At 38.2% G+C, this 20190-nt stretch overlaps 1 protein-coding gene across 5 annotated transcripts in view; it reads right to left on the bottom strand.

Annotated features, from left to right (window-relative positions):
• Nucleotides 1–6003: 6003 nt before the first annotated feature.
• LOC144637499 (3',5'-cyclic-AMP phosphodiesterase 4C-like) overlaps nucleotides 6004–20190 on the bottom strand; it is a 52043-nt gene continuing 37856 nt past the window's right edge. For 4 of the 5 annotated variants that reach the window (XM_078496563.1, XM_078496562.1, XM_078496561.1 and 1 more), the window contains 17 exons: nucleotides 19434–19470; nucleotides 18881–18945; nucleotides 17893–17975; nucleotides 17548–17585; nucleotides 16880–17069; nucleotides 16171–16303; nucleotides 15583–15622; nucleotides 15105–15203; nucleotides 14372–14440; nucleotides 13694–13789; nucleotides 12388–12487; nucleotides 10514–10668; nucleotides 9954–10076; nucleotides 9462–9566; nucleotides 8913–8993; nucleotides 7946–8186; nucleotides 6004–7297 (listed from right to left, as the gene is read on the bottom strand). In XM_078496563.1, the coding sequence (XP_078352689.1) occupies nucleotides 7080–7297; nucleotides 7946–8186; nucleotides 8913–8993; nucleotides 9462–9566; nucleotides 9954–10076; nucleotides 10514–10668; nucleotides 12388–12487; nucleotides 13694–13789; nucleotides 14372–14440; nucleotides 15105–15203; nucleotides 15583–15622; nucleotides 16171–16303; nucleotides 16880–17069; nucleotides 17548–17585; nucleotides 17893–17975; nucleotides 18881–18945; nucleotides 19434–19470 (1873 nt within the window). In that variant the 3' untranslated portion in view covers nucleotides 6004–7079. The remainder of the gene's footprint in view (nucleotides 7298–7945; nucleotides 8187–8912; nucleotides 8994–9461; nucleotides 9567–9953; nucleotides 10077–10513; nucleotides 10669–12387; nucleotides 12488–13693; nucleotides 13790–14371; nucleotides 14441–15104; nucleotides 15204–15582; nucleotides 15623–16170; nucleotides 16304–16879; nucleotides 17070–17547; nucleotides 17586–17892; nucleotides 17976–18880; nucleotides 18946–19433; nucleotides 19471–20190) is intronic. The other variant, XM_078496564.1, reaches the window with a different exon arrangement.

Here is a 20190-nt window from a genome sequence, read left to right as displayed (position 1 = left end):
AGGGCATTAATTCGCTTTCTAGTTACTTTTGATTTTTGATGATAGTCATTGAAACTGCAAATTTTGCTTGCCAAATACGAGTCATTAATTTTATGAAGAGCCAAATTGTTTATAGAACTTTACGCTCCATGTTTTCAAAACAAGCTTAGTCACTTCTCTCAGTCGAAATTTTTAACTTTAGCAAAAGTATTCCTCGAACTGTTTTTCACTTTTTTTGTCCTAGTTTTATTCGATTTATTTTAAATTTAGCTAGCAGTTGTCTGATTTCTACAATTAGTAATTTTAAGTGTTGTATAGTCATTTAAAGTTTTAATAGACGTTTGTAAATAACTTTACTTGTTATTGAAAATGTTGTAATTAGTTAATGACATTAATTAGCAAATAAACACTTTACAACTATTTGACTTGTTTCTTTTGTTTATTGTCTTTTCAAGTGTACATCAATAAAAAAAAATGCGCTTTTAAAAGGGCCTGGTAACTAGGAGAAATGTAGGCTATCTCTTTTACTCTATTTTGACTATGTAGGGTTGCCAAACAGAAAAAAAATTCTGCGAGTTTGAACAGAGCCTAGCTAGAAATCAAACATATACTTTGACTTTTGATGGGACAAATCCATTTGCACAGTGCAAGATTTTTCCCGCCAAAAGACTTAGTATATTTTTGACTTAAAAACCAGACACCATTCAAAAGCGCAGACGTTTTTTTCCAAGGACAATTTTCCCGCCAAAAGACTTAGTTTTTTTCAGCTTTTTCCTTAACCCTTTTAAAAGCGCAAAGTTTTCCCGCCAAAAGACTTAGTTTTTTTTTATCGACATTTTTCTTGGCCCTTTTTAAAGGGTAACTTTTTCCTGCCTTAAACTTCGGTTGTTTCGCGGTTCTGTCGCCTCCTGGCCACAGTCATTGTTTTTCTCCAGAAAGCTATAATGAGCCAAAAACTGAGATATTTTATTTCAATCAATGAATTTCCTGGCTCTTCAGGCGTCGTCTTTCGACCTGAAGGAAAAAAAAGCATCATTTCAGGTTAATGGTTATATCCTCGGCTACAACTAATCATCTGTACTTGCATCACATCACCTACGTAAAAGCTACAAGCTTATTTTAAAATGACTGAAAGTTCATGATCAGCCGGTCAAGATGACCAAACTCTTTAAAAAGCGAAGAAAGGCCAAAAAGATGACAAACGTAAAAACTAAACTTGGCACCCACTAAAACTAAAAACTTTGAGACAAATAAAAAAACTTTTAACGCTTCTATAGCCCTAAGTAAATCTTCCTCCCTCACCAAGCTGGAATTTGCAGTCGAAACAGTTTATAATTTTGATTCTTTTTGCATCTGAACCATTCCCTTCGGTTCCAGGATTAAAATATCAATTTCCCTAACTTGTTTCAATACATTACCCTTAATATAAGCTCTAAGAATTTAGCCAGGACCGTAACTAGCAAGAGGCAACTGCCTCGTCTAGATTTTAACCCAATATTAAAGACAAAATATGTTTTGTTAGGAAAATAATCCCGAGTTAAACAATGATTTTTCTCAAGAAATACCTTATGAAAAATGTCGAAGAAAAAGTTCCAGAGCTTCAAGATTTCAAAATTTTCTGGAGGGCAGTACCCCCCCCCCCCCCCCCCCCTTCCCCCTTGCATGATCTTCGTCTATGGAAAAGGTCTGGTGACGACCCTGCTAAACCTGCTGAAAAAGCAAAACAAAATCGGTCATCAAAAATATTCTTATTTTGCACTGTTTTTTGTGGTTTTTAGCAGTAATTAGTGATTTGAAATGAAGCTTAAAATAACTTATTCTATATCAAGGAATCAAGACAGTTTTGCCTATATACAGCCAAGATATGTAAAATGTGCAAGTTAGGAATTCCGGCATTGCAACGTACTTATCAACTTTCCATATGCAATGTTCATGTTGGCATCTACAAAAACGTTTCAATTGTTCTACACCCCAAAACGTTTCTTAGACTTACAAAGAATTCTATACAACCAGTTAATGATATAAGCTCGGAGCCACATCACCTTACAAAGAAGCTAGCCATCACAGGATAATTAACAATTATCCTGCGAAATCGCGCGAAATATCGCCTGATACTTAGCCGATGAGGCCGTAGGCCGAGTTGGCTAAAATCAGACGATATTCCGCAAGATTGAGCAGGATAATTGTTTTATTATTCAACAAATTGTCAACGAAACACATTCTGCAGAAAGAAAAACTGTAATTATGCAGCGCTTTGCAAGATATTTCGGACGAATCTTCGCAACCTACGTATATCGCAGGATATCTGTTATGTACGGATGACAGATATCGTTTACATTTTGACCATATATGGGCAGCGCGCGCATGTGTTGAATAATAATTTCAATTAATCGCTATTGTTGGAGCATTCCGAAGCGTTCGCAGAACTGACTTCCTCTACTGTGCTCCCGCAGCTATTGTCCACATTTCTCCGACAAACTGTAAAGCATTTCTGTAGCTAGCTCTTGCAACTTACAAATTGTTCAAAATTTCCAAATCTGCACGCATCAGGTTTGAAGCCCTTTCCCATATCAGCGACTCTTACAGCAAAACGTGTATTGAGCAAGGAAAAGTTCAACACCATGATGTCTGTCCATATTTTGATTCAAGTTGTTCTTTGTGATCTTCGCCAGTCTTAATCATCGTCGTTCAGGGAAGTGGTCATAATAAGTGTACTCGACGAGGACCCACCTTGTGTAGGGGTAGGGGGGTTATGCAAGATACCACCTGTCTGGTAAGCCAAATGGACAAATTTTATTGGCCTTAAAATTTGAGTTGAGACTTTCATATTAGGTGTGCATGAAGCTTGCCTTGCTGGAGAAATGGCACAAGGAGGTTTGAATCTTTTCTTAGTTTCTACTCCTGATAGAGTGGGGGCTATACAAACAAGACACCATTTTTTAAGGTGGGGAAAGGAGGGTACATGAAGAGATCACCTGTCTTTTGCAGAGTGGTGGGTCCTGTCTGAGTACAATAGTTTTGACCATATTGTCGGTTTCTTAATACTCCGTTGTTGTGTTGTTTTTCTCCGTTAGAAAACTACCGTTTTGAAGTTTCCTTCATTTTGAAGGAATCACAAAAATGACTTGGCCTAGCTTCTTTACTGCGAGGCTACAAAAAAGCCGACTGTCTAACTGACGTAAATGCCACAAGCGCTGATCACAAATAGCTGTTAAGGAAAAAATTAAAACATACCTCGCTCCTGAGTGGAACTTGGTTAGGAATTTGTAGAGGCAAGAAGCCACCTCAGACAACCCTCGCCTTCCAAGCGTCTCGTCCCATATCAGCATGTGCTCTTGGATCGCCAGGCAGTCATGTATTCCGAAGTTGTGGGTCCACAGCTGATGCTTATAAAACATATCATTATGCTCCAGGTTCGGGGTCACAAGATTCTGTTCGAAAAATAATAACAGCGTAATTGCGGATGCAATAAACAATTGTTTATTTTTTGGTCTCAGAGTAACTAATTAAGTTCAAAAGGCGACTTCTTCGTTTTGCACTGCGCTTCTGGAATACAATTAGGAAATTGGTAACAAATCATGATACCTTAAAATTTCACGATTCCGTTCCATATCGGCTGGTTATTCTTGCCCAAATAGTAATAATATATTCGCTGTATAAGAATAAAAAAAAAGAGGATTATAAATATTAAATAATACTAACAAGTAATTTATCATTCTCTGCATATGTTTGGCTCTAACTGAGCTTTCAAAATCCACACTGATTTTTAAAACTAATTTCTTCGGAATGCAGTTTGTTTAGTGATTTGGCAGCAAAGAACGATTTGAAATAAAGCTTAAAATAATTGATTATATCAAGAAATTACATTTAAGACGCTTTCGCCAAAACAACAAAAAATTATGCAAGTTAGGAAGTCCGGCATAACTGCTTATCAACTTTCCATACGCACGTTCCGCCTTGAACTTACAAAAAGCTGCACACGACCACTATAAACTACAATAAACTGATAAACTCTGAGATCCATTAGACCTATATTTTACCTTAGAAAGAAGCGAGCTTCTACAGGATAAATTCCATTGTTCGTTGTATTCGCAGGCTCCGAAGCGTTCGCAGAACTGGCTTTCTTTCTTTGCCTCTCCGTTGTTGACTCCATTTCTACGATAAACTACAAAGCATTTCTGTGGCTCCTGTAACTTACAAATTGTTCAGAATTTCCAATTCTGCGCGCAGTAGTTCGAAGCGCTTTCCCATGTCGGTGACTCTTGCTGCAAAACGTGGCTTGACGAAGGAAAAGTTTCACACGTGTGGGGACCTTGAATACATTAATTTTCGCATTTTAAAGATGGCGTTGATGCGATTGCGATTAATTTTGTATTTCTAAAAGGCGTTAATGCGATTGATCAAATGCAATTTTTTCTACTGCTAAAAAAATTCTGGATAACAAGCAATGTATGAAAAAAAAATTATGTCGCTCACTACTTTAAAACCTGTTTATTTGTTTGTATGTATGTTTGTTTGTTTGATTTTCTTTTGTAAAGGCACAATGAAAACGTCTGTTAATTGTGTTCGTTGCTGGCCAAAGGCGGAAATTACAATAAAGGTTTTGATAGAGATTTTTTCGTATATTTTTAAATGATTAATCCCGTACTTTCACTCGGCCGACAACACCGTCAAAGCGCTGAGAGGGGAGAGTAGAGCGAAAGGCTGAGGCAGGGGAGGGGTCAGTTGAGCCCACAATCTTTAGAAGTCAGTTGCCTTGCCAATAAGAGCAGGAGGAAAAGGGAAGGTGAGAAGTGGAATGCCTAAGGGATGGAACGGAAGGGAGAATAGAGGGGAGGGTTGGAAGGTTACGGCTGTTAGACATTTGTGTGAAGCGCGGACTTTTTTCTCATCGCTCTCAAGGAAGAAAGCTGCCAACTTCAACTTTTTTAAATATTAAATAATGTGATATACATTTCCCTCGTGTCATTCAAGCGTTTGAGTTTCAGTAATTAATAAAAGCAAATATTAAAAATTTATACATGCAACAGCCAACAATTGCAGGATCCACTGATGAAGACCATAACGTCATACCAGGACAACTTTAAAAACCTATATTTATAACATTTCTATCAGCACCTGAACAGGGAAGCTTATAAACATATTTATAAGAGTCCCAAGCCCTCAAGGACGTTTGCTAACCAACAGACTTTTCGGATAACGAGCTAAATAAATTGCCTCACCAAATGAGACACTTCATGTTTCGTGCTTCGTGTTAAATTTCATAATCACTAAAGCCCCATTTAGCGTTACGTTCCCAAAAAAATTTAGTCAATCACTAACAACCCGGTTCTAAGCTTCTTCAAGCTTCCAATTCAGTTTTGACTCCGCCTGTGAATAAAATACGGGTCACAAAATGGAAGAAAAACGCAACTTATGTTAAACAGAAATTGTTCTCGTCAAATGATCTCGGGTTCGTGTACCAAACCATTCCTCCCGGAATTCAACTCTATTTTATTTTTCTTTTGTTTTTGTAAACCAATGTGGCCGCTGGCCACGTGAGTGAAAACGCTCAACAATGACGGTCAGAGAACGCGTATGTCATTCGGTGACGTAATGAAATTTCTAGGCAAAATTTTTTTTCTGAAATGGTGACTTCCACGACTAAACCGGGTGTTTGCTCAAGGCCAGTGTTCCTCAACACTGGCCAGCCCCCACTCACTAATGGCTTCCTCTCATTTATCGAGTACGGTTCTACAACAAGCTACTGATAACTCCATAACAGCCGATATTTGGTTCGTCACGCAATACTTTCCATGCACAAAAGAAACGAGAGAGGAAGCGTTGCGTGACACCCACACAACGACTGCGAACGTGACTTCTCAAAATCACGCTAAATCCTAGCCTCTTACGCACACGTTCTTTTGGCTCGTCACGCAATCTTTCTTTCCAAACGTTCCTTGGGGAGGAAAGATTGCGTGACAAGCCAACAGAACGTCTGCAAAATAAGAGACTTGCTAAAACCAAAGAAGACAAAGCGCACAATATCGATGTATTTTTTTTATTATGAACTGAGACTGGCATTGCGTGATTCTATTTAATTTCTCCGATAAATTTTCACCATAATTAATGTAATCGACGTTCATAACACATTGTACACTTAATGATAATAACAATAATGATAATAATCTTTCGGGATTTTTTGTTTTCGGGCTTGCAATTTGGCGCAGAATACCTATTCACAATTTGTACAGCATTATAATACAATTTTAGATCGGTCTCACCCCGTGATTTATTTCCCTGGGGCTTATAGTCCTGTTGAAGGTCCGTGATACGGATAAATACAAAACCGATATTAACATTTGTTTTTCTCTGTACAAGTAAAATAAATACAATATTTAAGTTAAAATTTGAGCCGACGGTTTTCAGGCTGGCGAGGACCAGAAACTGGGCTAAAATTGTTTTAACACTGTCTTGAGACTTAAACAAGTACTTCACATATTCCAAGACACGTTCTTGAGAGTTGGGCAGAAATTGTTTCTCTTATCAAATGAATGAAAAAGCGAAAGGCGAGTCTCGTTTAGGCCCATTCTGTCCACCAACATCCAAAACAGCAGCCACCAAACTCCCTTACTCTCAGTAGATAAGTTCATCCTTTTCTAGTCGATTGAAGTCTTGTATCGCAAGTGAAGCCAAAAACAAGCTACAGGGCAGAAATCAAGAGGCAATTTAAAAACATCCTTTTACCGTTGCTTGCATGTACCATAAGGAAACTTCTTGTTAAAACTATTGGTAAAACTCTCGTTTGCAGTAAACAATCCTTTTTCTTCGCACGGAGAGTGAAACATAAAATCGTCCTAGCGGTGTAAAACTTCCAGTTTACCACGAGCAACAATGCGCGCTTAATTTAGTCCATTGTTACGCGCCCTCGATGTCTCCGACGTAAACTTGGAGTCCTCCATTCCAATTACTATTGTCATTTTTTGCCTTGGTCTTCCGATAAGCAATTAGTGGGTTTCGACCTCCTTGATACAAATTTTACAATGAAAATCTGTGTGAATTCCCCGCTAAATCACTCCAGATGGAAATTCTGCCTGTAGTTTCTCTCGTTTTAGATGATTCTAGTCCTTGTTAGCTTCTTGTTCGTCCTCGTTTTCGTCTTCGTCCTCTTCATCTTGTTCTGCCTGGTCTGTTTCTTCATCCCCGCCTTTTTCTTCTTCGTCGTCAAACTCGTCGTCTGCTTCACAGCTACGACTACTACTTGCGTATTTTGCAAAATCGCCAGACTTGATGGCCGCTACTTCTCTCAGTCTCTGCAATCTTTTCTCCATTTCATCATCTGTATGCGAGAGAGCAAACGTATCTCCGTTAGTAGGCAACTGAAATAAGTAAGAAGGAGAATTTAGAATCAATCGCTAATTGGCTTATTAAACACCGTGCAAAATGTCACAACCAATCATGGCAGAGATAGATTCCTTCTGAGCCAATCAAGGGATGAACGAAAACCGAACGTGGTTTGCCTTATGCAAGTTTTCCCGCGCTTGCCACCGGTTACCTGTTTTCCCGCGCTTGCCACCGGTTACCTGTTTTCCCGCGTTTGCCGCCGCCAGTTGCATATTGTCCCGCGCTTGCCACCTACTACATATTTTCCCGCCCTTGTGGGCTTATCACACGTTCCCCGCGCTTTCCGCCTGTGACATGTTTTCCCGCGCTTGACGCCGGCTACATGCTTTTGCACTTGAACTGAAGATTTCTTGGTTTTTAGCAGTTAAAAGATCTGTTCTTTTTCTCTTTTGAGTCACTGTTTCTAAAAACATGCATAGCTTAAGACCCCCCCCCTCTAGGTAAATGGAAGTGAAGGTCTCCGTAGGAATCAGTCACAAGCAATCGCGGGAAACTGCATCAGCTCCTGTATTCTCATTAAACGCACTCCTTTTTTCACTTATCCTGTTAGGAGAAACTCCACACCGATCACACACTCACTCACCTGACGTTTCAGGTTCGGACTGATCAATAGCTTCTTTTCTTGTACCCTGCCAACTGACGCGCTTCTCTCTGCCAGATGAGCTGTGTTCCCCAGGCTTCCTCTCCTGTTCGTGTTTCGGGACTTGCGCATTGTACCAGTATCTGTTGTCCTCGATTCGCTCTAAGATCTCAGTCGCGTCGGGATGCACCAAGTCGCCCCAGGTCTCCCAGAGCGGCTGGATAACGAAGTCGATAAACACAACCTGGCAAGGGAGGGGAGGAAAGAATCACGTTTTATCGCCTGGAAATTGATGGGCGAAGGCCTAACAGTCGACTTATGGTTGATAAAACATTCAAAGCTTTGGCATGGTTGCCACAGACATCAGTTTTCAAAGTTCCCTGACTTCTCCCTCTAAAAAATCAAATTCCCCTGACAAAATCACATAAAACGTCACAAAGTTGTGGCCCCCCCCCCCCCCTTTTGTATAATTTTTTTTTATTTTTTTTTTTTTTTTTTTTTTTAAAAAAAAAAAAGAAAAAAATTATATTTTTTTTTTTTTTTTTTTTTTTTTTTTTATTTTTTTTTAATAAAAAAAAAAAAATCCTCACTTTTCCCTCACCTTCAAAAAATTAATTTTTTCTTTACAATCCCCGCCAGGGGCACCCCTTTTTTCTTTACCCATAAAATCATTATTAATATTTTTATTCGTGGGTTTTGATGTTGTTTACTTGTTTGTTCGTTTGTTTACTTTTGTTGTTCTGTGCAATACACAAAATGGATTTTTCACTTTAATGAAGCATGAAAGAGACACAAAATAAACAGCTTACATTGTATTTATGCAACCTCAACAAAAAAACAACAGTATTGTAGATAAGTGAAATTAACCAAGTATATCCCAAATCGAGTCAACTTCAATGGTTAACATGAGCTAGTCTCATAAAGTATTATTGTCTAAATTGTCCATAGCGTATTCAAATAGTAAACATACCTGTGATTTTTCTATAGAGGCGTTATGTCTATCCATCATCGGGCTGATTTCCATCCCCTCGATGTCTCGTTCTCTGTCACCCTGATTGTTCATAACAAGACAGTTCACAAGTTTAATCTCTTTTGTGAGTAAAGTCTTCATTCAAACAGATTGAGTTAATGCTTGCCACACTTAAATGTTAACGGAACAGCTCAGCACTGAACTGACTTTCAGTGATGCAATACCAAAGGGGAAAGGCCAGAAGGGTAAAGGGCGAAAAGGGATGGTCAAGGCATGACAGAGCGCAGGGGTGAAAAGGAAAAGGTATGAATGAGGGAAGTTGAAAGTAAGAAGGAGTCAAAGGAGAAGGGGAAAGCCTTCCCCTCTGATTTCAGCAAATAAAACATCCTAAAGTAGCCCTTTACAGGCTTTCCAATAGAATAGTGACTAACTATTTTTATTTCAATTCAGTCACTACGCCTCTATTAGTGATAAAGATAATGGTTCATAGTTGAACATGATGAGTTCATAATCAGATAACAGTTTTGTAGCCTCCTTTATCAGACCCACCTGTCTAAAGAACTCCTCCATTAGTCTGTCGACCCATTTTCTGTACATAGGAAGAGGCTTGGCAGGATTACTAAGATCAGCACAGTGCACCAGACACTTGAGAACCTAATGGACAAATGAATGAAACACAACATAAATTAACAAATTTCTACAAAATATTCTGTAGGGTTCTGAGCCACCTTAATTTTAGGTTTACAAAAAATTGATGTAACTCGGTATGCTGTCTGCAGTTTTTTTTTAACAAATTGCAAAAAAGTTTCAAGACAAAATTATATTTCAAAAACAAAAACTTTACTAAGTAGTTCCACGTTACTAGCCTTAAAAGGTGAAAAATAGGGTCTTTGACCGCTGTTGAGGTAGTCATGGCAACGAATTTTGACGCCGCAGCTAAAAGTTTTTCCTTAACATAATTGGTGTTGCTGCAATAGAATGCTAAAGACGAGAAATTCCAAACCATTACCTTGTTAACTTAAATAGAAGAGCATTACTCACCTGCATTCTATCTGTACCATTATCTAAACACAATACTCCGCTCCCCGCTACTTTCTTGCTTTCTACCATGGTCTTGAGCGAAGCCAGTAGACTCATGTGTTTAGCATTATCAGTAGCGAGAACCTGACAAGAAAAAAAGGACGAAAGATCAAAATCAAGTCAGGGAGGCAGGTGAAGAGATCTAAGGAAACAATCAACTTAGCATTTTTTTTTTTTTTCACTCTCCGCCCCCAGCCCCCTTCGCGCCTCCCGTTAAAAGCTGGCGTCCAGTTCTGTCGCCGTTCTTTCCTCGAGCTCATCGATCGAAAAAATGCGTAAAATATAGGGCTGTAAACAGTCTACCATCAACATGGAGGTATTGTCTTGATGTAACAGTATCACCAAATTCTCACAACTGACATAAAAGTAAATGTAAGACAAATAAAAAGGAGAAACGATGTTTTAATCAGTGGACATACGAAAAATGTAAGTTGTAACGCAATAATAACGTAACGCAATAACGTAACGCGCATTCCAGGTGCTACATAACTCAGTTACGACCTCGCAACGCCCTAACTTACCATTTCAATAATTGTTCTCCGCACTGTCTGCCTTTCTTTTCTCGTGAGATTTTCAAGAATGTCACAATCTTCGTGCTGTAAAAGCTGAAACGCTACGGCCAAGTGATGGTTTTCAAGAACGGATTCATCATTATACATCAGCGCCATTTCAGAATCTGTTAACAAAGAAAAATCAGATTCCGTAAATCATATACATTTATTAAAGGGGCTGTGTCACGGCTAAGTTTTTTTTTTTTTTTGTTATTAATTTTTGCCACATATTCGCTATGAAACAAAATGTATACAAATAAATAAATTCTATGATTCTAAATGACAAAACTAAAGCTTCATTGCAGCCAAATGTGCCTCACGGGTGTTATAATTTAAAGTTACAAGCAGACAAGATAACCTTTGAAAACTGTTCCGCCGGACCATATTTCAAAAACCCACATCGCAATCCGTTTCAATCTTCGACACTTTTGGCCATCCGTACCTTCTTTTGCATTGAGTGTGTAATTTAAATATTCCTTCACTGTTTTGAGGGGTTATATTTAAACGAATTCGATGGGCATTTCCTGTGCCTAAGTTTGGCTAATAACCGTTACACGGTCCCTTTAAGCCCCCCTCCCTAACAAGACCCCTCTTTAGTAAGCTAACAGTTCACTGATAAAAGTAGGACTGTAGGACTTGTTTTAAGTACCTAACCATATCTTTTTGTTTAGAGAGTTTTACCATGTGATATTCTTGAATGCACCAAAAAAAATTCCAGACGCTGTATCCCTTTCAAATATAAACCCAAACGTTTTTAAAACGCAAGCTTCCATCCCAAAATAGCCTCTTCTCCCCTCCCCTCCCCCCCCCCCAAAAAAAAAAACCGTATATACGCCCTTCCAGAAAATAAGCCCACCTGAAAGGGCCGTTAAACGGAGATAAAAAAAAAAAAAAAACCCACCCATTCCCAAACCACAACGAACGCCGCCATCTTGAGCTATGTCACGGACAACACATCTTGAAAAAAATGGCAAATTTGTTCAAGTTTGTTCGTTCGTAATCCGTCTTAATCTTCGTCAGTCAAAATCCATCCTTGTTTATATACATTTCGCCGATAAAAGGTTAAAAATAAAAAAACTTAAGGGTGAAAGCTGTTAAAATTGATGCTAAACGTTTTCCGATCTGTTCGATCATCATCAGAGTGAACAAATCTGCATACGCTCATCGTTCTTATAGATTCAGATAACACCAGTTATGTAATACCTGTTCCCATTGGGAACAAGGTGAGGTCCAGTGATTGCACTTGTTTGTTTAGCTTTTCAGGGTGGTAGGCGTGCAAGTTTGTCGTTCGTAAGAGCTATGTCCGGAACAGATCTTGAAAAAACGGCAAATTTAGTATCAATTTTAACAGCTTTTACCTTAATCCGTCTTAATCTTCGTCAGTCAAAACCATCCTTGTTTATTTTCGCCTTTTTATTACTGCTTGGTTGCTCCTCTATGTTAGAAAACTATTATTTTAAGGATTCCTTCAATTTGAAAGTAATTACAAAAAAGACTGAAAATATCGAGACATCGCTCCTTTAAGCAAATATGAACCCAGGGTTTATTTTCGGAATTTTTAAGCCTCCTACGTACGCAGACGATCTTTTGGCTCGTCACGCAGATTGCGTGACGAGCCAAAAAACGTCAGTCTAGGAGGCTAGTAAAGAAAATAATGGTCCGTCCCTAAACAAACATAAACCCCTGGAGGGTTTATTTTCGGAATTTATAGCCTCCTGATCCTACGCAGGCGATCTTTTGGCCTGTCACGCAATCTCGTCTGCGAAGAAGGATCGTCACGCAATCTGCGTGACGAGTCAAAAGAACGTCAGTGTAGGAGGCTAGGAATTTTACGAGTTGCTTACTTGTTGCTACTAAGAAGTGATTGTTGACTCCCGGATGATCGACATCGTGTACAGCACTAGCCAAGATGGCGGCGAGGACTTCAAGATCAGTAAAGACAGACTGAAGATAAACGGAAAATAGTCAGCGGTGGTTGTGAATTAGATAAGCAGTGCTATCATTGACTATTCGCTAAAAGCGCCATCACTGATACTCGCTCGAGCTTGTTGTCATGTTCGTTAAAGTATATTCCAAAGGATGCGATCTGTTGTCTTCCCTTGCGCTTGCCTTAAAATGTTTTCTTTTCCTACAATGCGGGTTGGAAGTGTTGGGACACTTAGCACAATTCTTGGGAAATTGACTGCTAGACCCTCTTCCACCCAAGCAGTCTTGAGAAATGGCCATCCCACACACCAAGATCAGGGCATAAATGTTAGTCAACATTGCTTGGGGGGGAAGGGGAGGGGGGGGGGGGGGGGGTCAAAAGATGAACGACAAGCATTGAAAACAATTATTTTTTGTAAAGAGAATTATACCAAAAAAGATATTTTGTATAATTAAAAGATCGCTTTATCAAGTGTCCCAGTTACTTTTGACATGAGGCCTGTTTCAGGCATTCGATTAGTTGAGTAGCAGCGTCATTTCATTTCACTCGCCATTCTTTGCGATGTAACGGGCTTTTCTTTTCTCCGAGCAAGAAATATTATAGCCGTTTTATTAACTTTGCTTTCTAGGTCCACATTTAAAAAGTGGATCCCCGTTTTCTTAACGCGCGCGCGCTTCGCGCTTGGGCCATAAATCGACTAAAAAACTCTCTGTCCATATTAATAGGGACCTCGAATTCGATTAACAAAAGGTAATTTTTTTTTTTTTATGGGCCCACCCCCCAAAAGACCCCCCCCCAAAACCCCCCCCCAGAAAAAAAAAAAAAAAAAAAACCCCCCAAAAAACACCCCCCCCCCGAAAAAAAAAAAAGAAAAATTATAATATTATTAAAAAAAAAAATAAAAATAAAAATATAATAATAAAAAAAATCCCCCAAAAAAAAAATTTTTTTTTTATTTTAAAAAAAATTTTAAAAAAAAATTTTTTTATTTTTTATTTTTTTTTTTTAAAAAAAAATAAACACTTGGGAAAAAAGGTAAAAAATTAAAAAGCGCCCAGCCTCGAAAAAGCGCCCACCTCGAATAAGCGCCCACTCTTAATCGAATAAATACGGTATGTCATAGAAAAAGGCATAAACTAAAAACAAGAGAGCACGCTTTCCCAACATGTAGGCACGTTTGCGAGCTTCACGAAGTCACTACACTACACAAGATGTACACTTACTTCAAAAGCTTGCACTGAAAGGAGCGTGTGAGACGTTTGCGTCACGTCTGCGGCGTGCGTGCAGTTGTGGAAAGGGACATCTTTTAAATAGTGATTCTGTAAAATCAAAGAAAAGAACCAAGCGTTATTAACCCTGCAACACCAATGGATCCCATTGGGGGGCGAGTGGTTAGAGCGCCGGACTGAAATCTGGAGGTCCCGGGTTAAGTCCCGTTCTGACACTATCTGGTTTGTTCTCGGTCGTCCCGAGTTCAAATCCTCGTAATTATTAAATCCGGTCTGCCACCTGGCAGTTGGGATTTTTAACCATTTATGTTTATTTATTTATTGTTTTATTTATTTATTCCGCCCCACAAAAAAAAAAAAAAAAAAACTTACTTTTTACCTTTTACCCACCTTAATTATTAAATTCTCCACGGCAAACCATTTATGTTTATACATTATGTATAAATCTACCTAAGAACAATTTGCGTTCAGTCTAGACATTTTCGATCGCTGCTGAGGATAAAATTACAAAACTTAATTTTCTGTCTATATATCTCACTTCTGCTTATGTCGCATACGTGAAATCGTCTGATTAGATCCCCTGTTTTAATCCACTTCAATTACACGCTAAATCAATTCTAAGGCAGTTTTGTCACGCCAAGTCAACCTATACCTCTAGGTAACTTTTCTTACCTCGACTGATGTCATATAGTTTATAAACGTAGTGGGTTTTATCTTGAATATTTTTAATAAATCTCTGGCCTGCAACAAATCGAAGGTGAAACGAAGATTTTTAGTTGTGTACGATAAGTATTTATTTAATCTACTAAACAGTGTCTAAGGACAATACAGCTTAATTTTGCTAAGCTGCTTTCAGGATCTTAATCAATAATGATTTGAAACTGGGCTTCTTATGCAATCTCTCCTCGCAAGAACAGATTGTGTGACAACTAAAAGATAACCTTAGAAGTAAACTGGCATCTCTCTTCAAGAGACGCCTTGGAGATTCCCGCCATAAAATTCCTTACCGATGACGTAACTCTACAAAGATCCTGTGGTGTCTCTGATTCGCTGTTGTTCAGTTTTGAGAACTAAGCACTCACTCAGTAGGCTCCAAAAAGAATTTCTCAAGTTTCTTAGGGACTTCCATAATAAACATGGCCATAAAGGGTTGTAGGCCTCTAGGGCTCTGGACCCAAAAATGTCAGGCTCCAGGGCTTCATTCCCCTAATATCGCTGGCTCTGGCCGCCGCTCCCGCTATGTTGGGCTCTGCGCTCGGCGGCTCCAGGCTCCGCGGGCTCGCGCCCCCCTCTGGCACCCCTAATACAACTGACCACAGTGTTGACCAGTCACTGTGTCCTTATCTTTCACCTATGCGAATTCAAATCGTAAGAAAACTAACGATTCGTTTACGAATATCATTACCTGCAGGATTGTGTATGTTACAGCAAGCAAGGGATGCCCTTGTGTCAGATCATGTAATTTGAACACGTCAAATGTCCATTTGTTGATTTCTTCTAAAACCTGGAGAAAACAAGTACATCTAAATCAGAATTTGATGGCTGTAAATTTATCTACTGCAAACAAAGGGTTTGTACACTTCTTGGAATTCAAAATTTAGTGTTAGTCTCCAAGGACATAATAAAAAGCTGTGTCCTGGAAATTGAAAAATTCGGACTACCATAATTATTAAACAACACTCACTTTATAAACACAAGTTTTGAATACTAAAGCTATTTGACATGAAATGCGTAGTTTGCTTTGTAAACATTACTGCCTTTTCTTGCTTTCCATGTGCTTTCCAGTGTGCTCTGCAGACCCAGGTTTTTTAAAAATGAAATTCCATAACATTCCACGACTGACTTCCATGACATTAAATTTTTCAGGGCAAAGAAAAACTCACCTTTGCTAATTCACCTTCATTAGATACTTCAACCCCAAATCTATAAAAAGGAAAAAAGAGTAATATAAGGTTACAGTATACTCACAGCAAAAAATATAAAGTAACAATCAATCAATCAAGCAAGCAAGAAAACAATAGCAAAGTTAGAAAAGTTACATGTACAAATAGTAATGGGCCAGAAGAACACACAATACCTCAAAATTAACCAGATTTTGAGTTATTTTGTGGTGAAAAAAAAAAAACAATGTTAGACTTATACAGTTACCTTTGCTCTGAAAAGTGTTTACAGTCCCAAGTTTGCACTGGAGAAATCATGATCAAAACATGATTACTCTGAGTAAGACTAAAACTGCCACATGAGGTAGTTTCAATCTATGCCAGGAAAAAATAAGGCCTTTCCTTTCTAAGAGCATGAGAGGTGATTGGAACCTTGAGTTATGAGGTACATTTGTACCCGCAGGCTTTCAAGCACCTCCCAAGCATGAAAGGAAATGACAGTTACAGTGAAAGGGGTAATCTTATTTAATGATGATTATCCAACAGAAAATGATTGTTTTAATAATTTATCCAGTAATTACTGGTACATACCTTGGTACTGATCCACTAAAGCTGTGTAGTCTAGTTAGTTTTCGAACACCGTTTACCATGGACCGCGATCTTGCACGAATCCCTTCTCTTTTTTTGTTTGTACCTGGGACAGCATCAACCTCTAGCTGTTTGTCTACAGCAAAAAATAAATAAATAACTGTCAATGTCTAATTTTCTTTGCAATATCAATAGGGACCCTGTCAAGCAGATACAAGTGTATGATGGTATGATGGTAGGTAAGGGTAGGTTAAGTCTGAATTCAAGCCTAGTGGCCCATCAGGCTAGAGCTTAACTTGGTTTCAGCGGCATGAAGCGACTAGGAGTATTTCTACTCCCTTCCTGAATGAGATGCTAGTCCATCGCAGGGTTACCCCCCAGCAGTAAATTCGCCAGGTACCCATTTATACACCTAGGTGGAAAGAGCCACTGAGAGAGTAAAGTGTCTTGCCCAAGAACACAACACAGATGACCCCGGCCAGGGATCAAACCCGGGCCGCACGATCCGTAATCCAGCGCCCTAACCAGTAGGCCACTATGCCTCCCGAAAAGATGACAAAAAGAAAACTAACAGTAACTGTCAGATACTGTCTTGATAAAACACCGAATTCTCAGAACTAACATTAAAAGAACTGTAAGGTGATAGTAAGGAGAATTCACATTATTAACCCAACTTTAAAGAACACTTCTAAACATTAAGTCCTGCCGTTACCTGTAAAAGTGTTATATACCCAGGCAGACACTTGGTTTCCAGACTGGTTGCTTTCGGAAAAGTCTTTAAGTTCCCTATTTAATAATCTCTTAAACTTATTGGATGCCATTTCACTGACGGACGTGTGTGTCTGTAATGTTTCCAGTTGATACAACACCCAGTCCAGCTCATCAAGGGTATTGTTAGCCAACTAAAACAAACAGAAAACAAAGTCAATGACATATGGACATGAACAGAAAGACCTTTACTACGGAAGGAGTGTACACGTATCACTGTGTGTTCATATTTAGGCAGAGTGTGCATGTCAGTGTACACGTCTGCTGGGGGTGTCCATTTATGGGAAGTGGATGTGGATCAGTAGATGGATGTGAACTACCTGGCCTAACCAATTGATGAAACCGATAATCAATATCAATCAATAAAAATCGATCCCAATTAATTGATTGATATTGAAAATCAATGACCAATCGATGACAGGAAATTTTGTGACTTTTAGCATGATCAATCTTCATCAATTATCATCAATTTTTTATCGACTGTCATCCATTGTCATCGATTTTTATCGCTGTTTTTTTTTTTCCATTCTGTATGAATCTTATTATATCAACTGAATGTTTAAAATAGATACCAGTAATTCCCAAAATAAATTTTAATGTCTAGGAAGTTACCTTTTGATAGCCATCATCTCTTGGCAAGTGAAGAGAACCTTGAAAAGGAGAAAAAAAAATGATTTTTTTTGTTATTAAATAAAATGCATGAAAAATGCTGTACTGTGCTTACAATACTAGTAGCAATAAAATAATAATTTTTACATTGTGAACTTACAGTGATTTCAGAAAATTGAGGACCAAGATCACCTTTAATCTCCCTTAAAATTGTTGGAAGGTACTTTTTTGCTGCTCAAAAATTACCTTTAGGTCACTTTGACTTTCTTCGACGTCACCTTCATTACTTCATATTTTCTACACATTACAAGTGATTGAACAAAACAGATTTTTATGTTATTAACTTACCTGAAGACATTCCTGAGCCATTAAGCACATCTTGCGCTAAATTGTTGTTTCGCAAAATGTGCGATCCTACAGATCCTCTTCTTCTAAAATCAAGATAAAGTATAATTTTAATATCTAGAAAAATTAAATGTACAATGCCAGTCAAATGCATGTTGACAGTTACTTGAAAGGGGTATTGAATGGTCTTTGTGACATTTGCGGGGAGAAGAGCGTTTTTCTTTGCGAGCACGAGCATTGACAAAAGTTAGCCTTGTGAGCAACGAGCACTTTACAAAAAGCTACCTCCGTAAAAACCGAGCGTGCGAGCACTTGCAAAAATATGCGAGCATGAGCAAACGAGCACCCTCTAAAATTTTGCGAGCATTCCGAGCAGAAGCGTAATTTTGCGATAGACCATTCATGACCCCTACTTGAAACTTAAACATTTCTTCTTTTAGTTGATCCCCAATCATTATAACTCAAAACCTTGAATATCTAGTCTCGAGTCAAGTGCTTCTAGTTTACAGTCAAGTGATTCAAGTTTTGAGATTACAAAGTTGTTGTAACTTAAGTTATTAATACAGGGTACAGATTTTTTCGGCGAGCCTATCGTTTTGGCTATACAAATAAGATCATTTTGATATCTGATGTTATAAAGAATAGGGACAGTGATCTTTTCAACAGAATCACAAGTGACACTGGCCATGTATTATATGACTTGCTCCCAACCAAACGTAACAGAGCTCTTAGAGAAAGGGGCCATGACTTTGTACTCTCTAAAGTAAAAACGGAAAGATTCAAACAGGCTTTTGTAAATAGATGTCTTTTTTAATTTATTTCTTAAAATCTTTGTAATACATATAATAAGTTTTCTTTTTCTAGTTTAGCTTAATTTAGTTTGTTTTTATTGTAAAGCCACATGTGTGTTGTGACTGTTTTCTTAATAAAGACTTCTAACTTACTATACATGTGACTTTTAACTATTAGTTAGATTACAATAAAAACTTACTTTTCTTTTTTAGCATTGGTCAGTGACATAAAATTGTTTCTAACATTTCTCAAACTGGAGAGAATCTGGAACAAAAGGATATAAGATAGAGTAATAATTAGAATATAACTTTTTTATAAAACATATTTGTGTGAGGAAAAGCAACAGATACAGCAGATGCATTGTCAGAGCTCAAAAATCGAAGAGAAATTTAATTTCTCTCTATATATTAATATAGAGATCTGCAACACCATATACACACTTACAAATGCACAGTTTTTTTTTATTTCTGGATTTCTGCCTAACAGGTTGTGTGATTCAAAGGTGGTACACAGCACTTTTTATTGTGCTACACAGGAATATTTTGACTTTAAGTCTGTTGACAAAATTCTGGGTAGTAGATCGCACAATTCAATCGAAAGCTATTGAGCATTTTCATGTACATGTAGTGCACTTCGTTTTGCAGTATTTTACAAAATAAACTATCAAAAACAACCCTTCCCCACATAATTTAATGTTCCCAGTGATTACTACATGTATTTTAAAAAAAAATTAAGAAAAAGAAAATACAAACCTGTGCAAAAGGAGTAACTAACTCTTCTACTCGAGTTCTGCAATTCAAAAAATATTAGTTAATATATATATTTGGGCCTACACACAAAGATGATTTTTTTACATATATTTTATTTCAAAATCTATCATGATGAAATTGCCTCTAAAACCAGAACACAAAGGGACTTTTTTAAGCCATTGTCTTCCAAGCATGCTAATATTACTTCAAGTGTATTTCACAGATTTTTTTATTTGCTCGCCAAAAAAGCCTTAGATAAGGGAAGCCTCGAGCCAAGTGGCCCATACTGCCGGAGCTTATCCCGGTTTCTGTAGAATTAAGCAGCTAGGAGTATTTCTATTTCCCCCCTGAATGGGATGCTAGTCCATCACAGGGTGCCCCCCCCCCCCAGCATTATGTCACCAGTACCCATTTTTACACCTGCAATCATTGACAAAAGTGTTGACACATTGTCAATTTACGCCCTTTTTTATTGTTATATGGACCAATTTCATCCTTTTGCCCCACCTTTCCAACCCCCCTCCCCCCAATCAATGTTGTAGTTTGTTTCTAAGAGTCCTTTGCTACCATTTTACAACATTGGATGGGGGGAGGGGGGTATTTTAGCAGAGATTCATGAAATTTATAAACTAGTGGTAAATTTGTCATAAAAACCGCAGAGCGAAGTCAATGTGTCAACTACTTTTGTCAAAGATTGTCTGAGGTCTATTTGAGTGAAAAGAAAGAATACCCGTTACCTATCTTAGCTCTAACAGGATTA

This window comes from Oculina patagonica, chromosome 14 (genome assembly GCF_052425735.1).
Source record: "Oculina patagonica isolate OP01 chromosome 14, crgOcupat, whole genome shotgun sequence".
NCBI classification, from domain to species: domain Eukaryota; kingdom Metazoa; phylum Cnidaria; class Anthozoa; order Scleractinia; family Oculinidae; genus Oculina; species Oculina patagonica.
The sequence above is the reverse complement of the archived record's forward strand: the minus strand, read 5'-3'. Positions and strand labels throughout refer to the sequence as shown.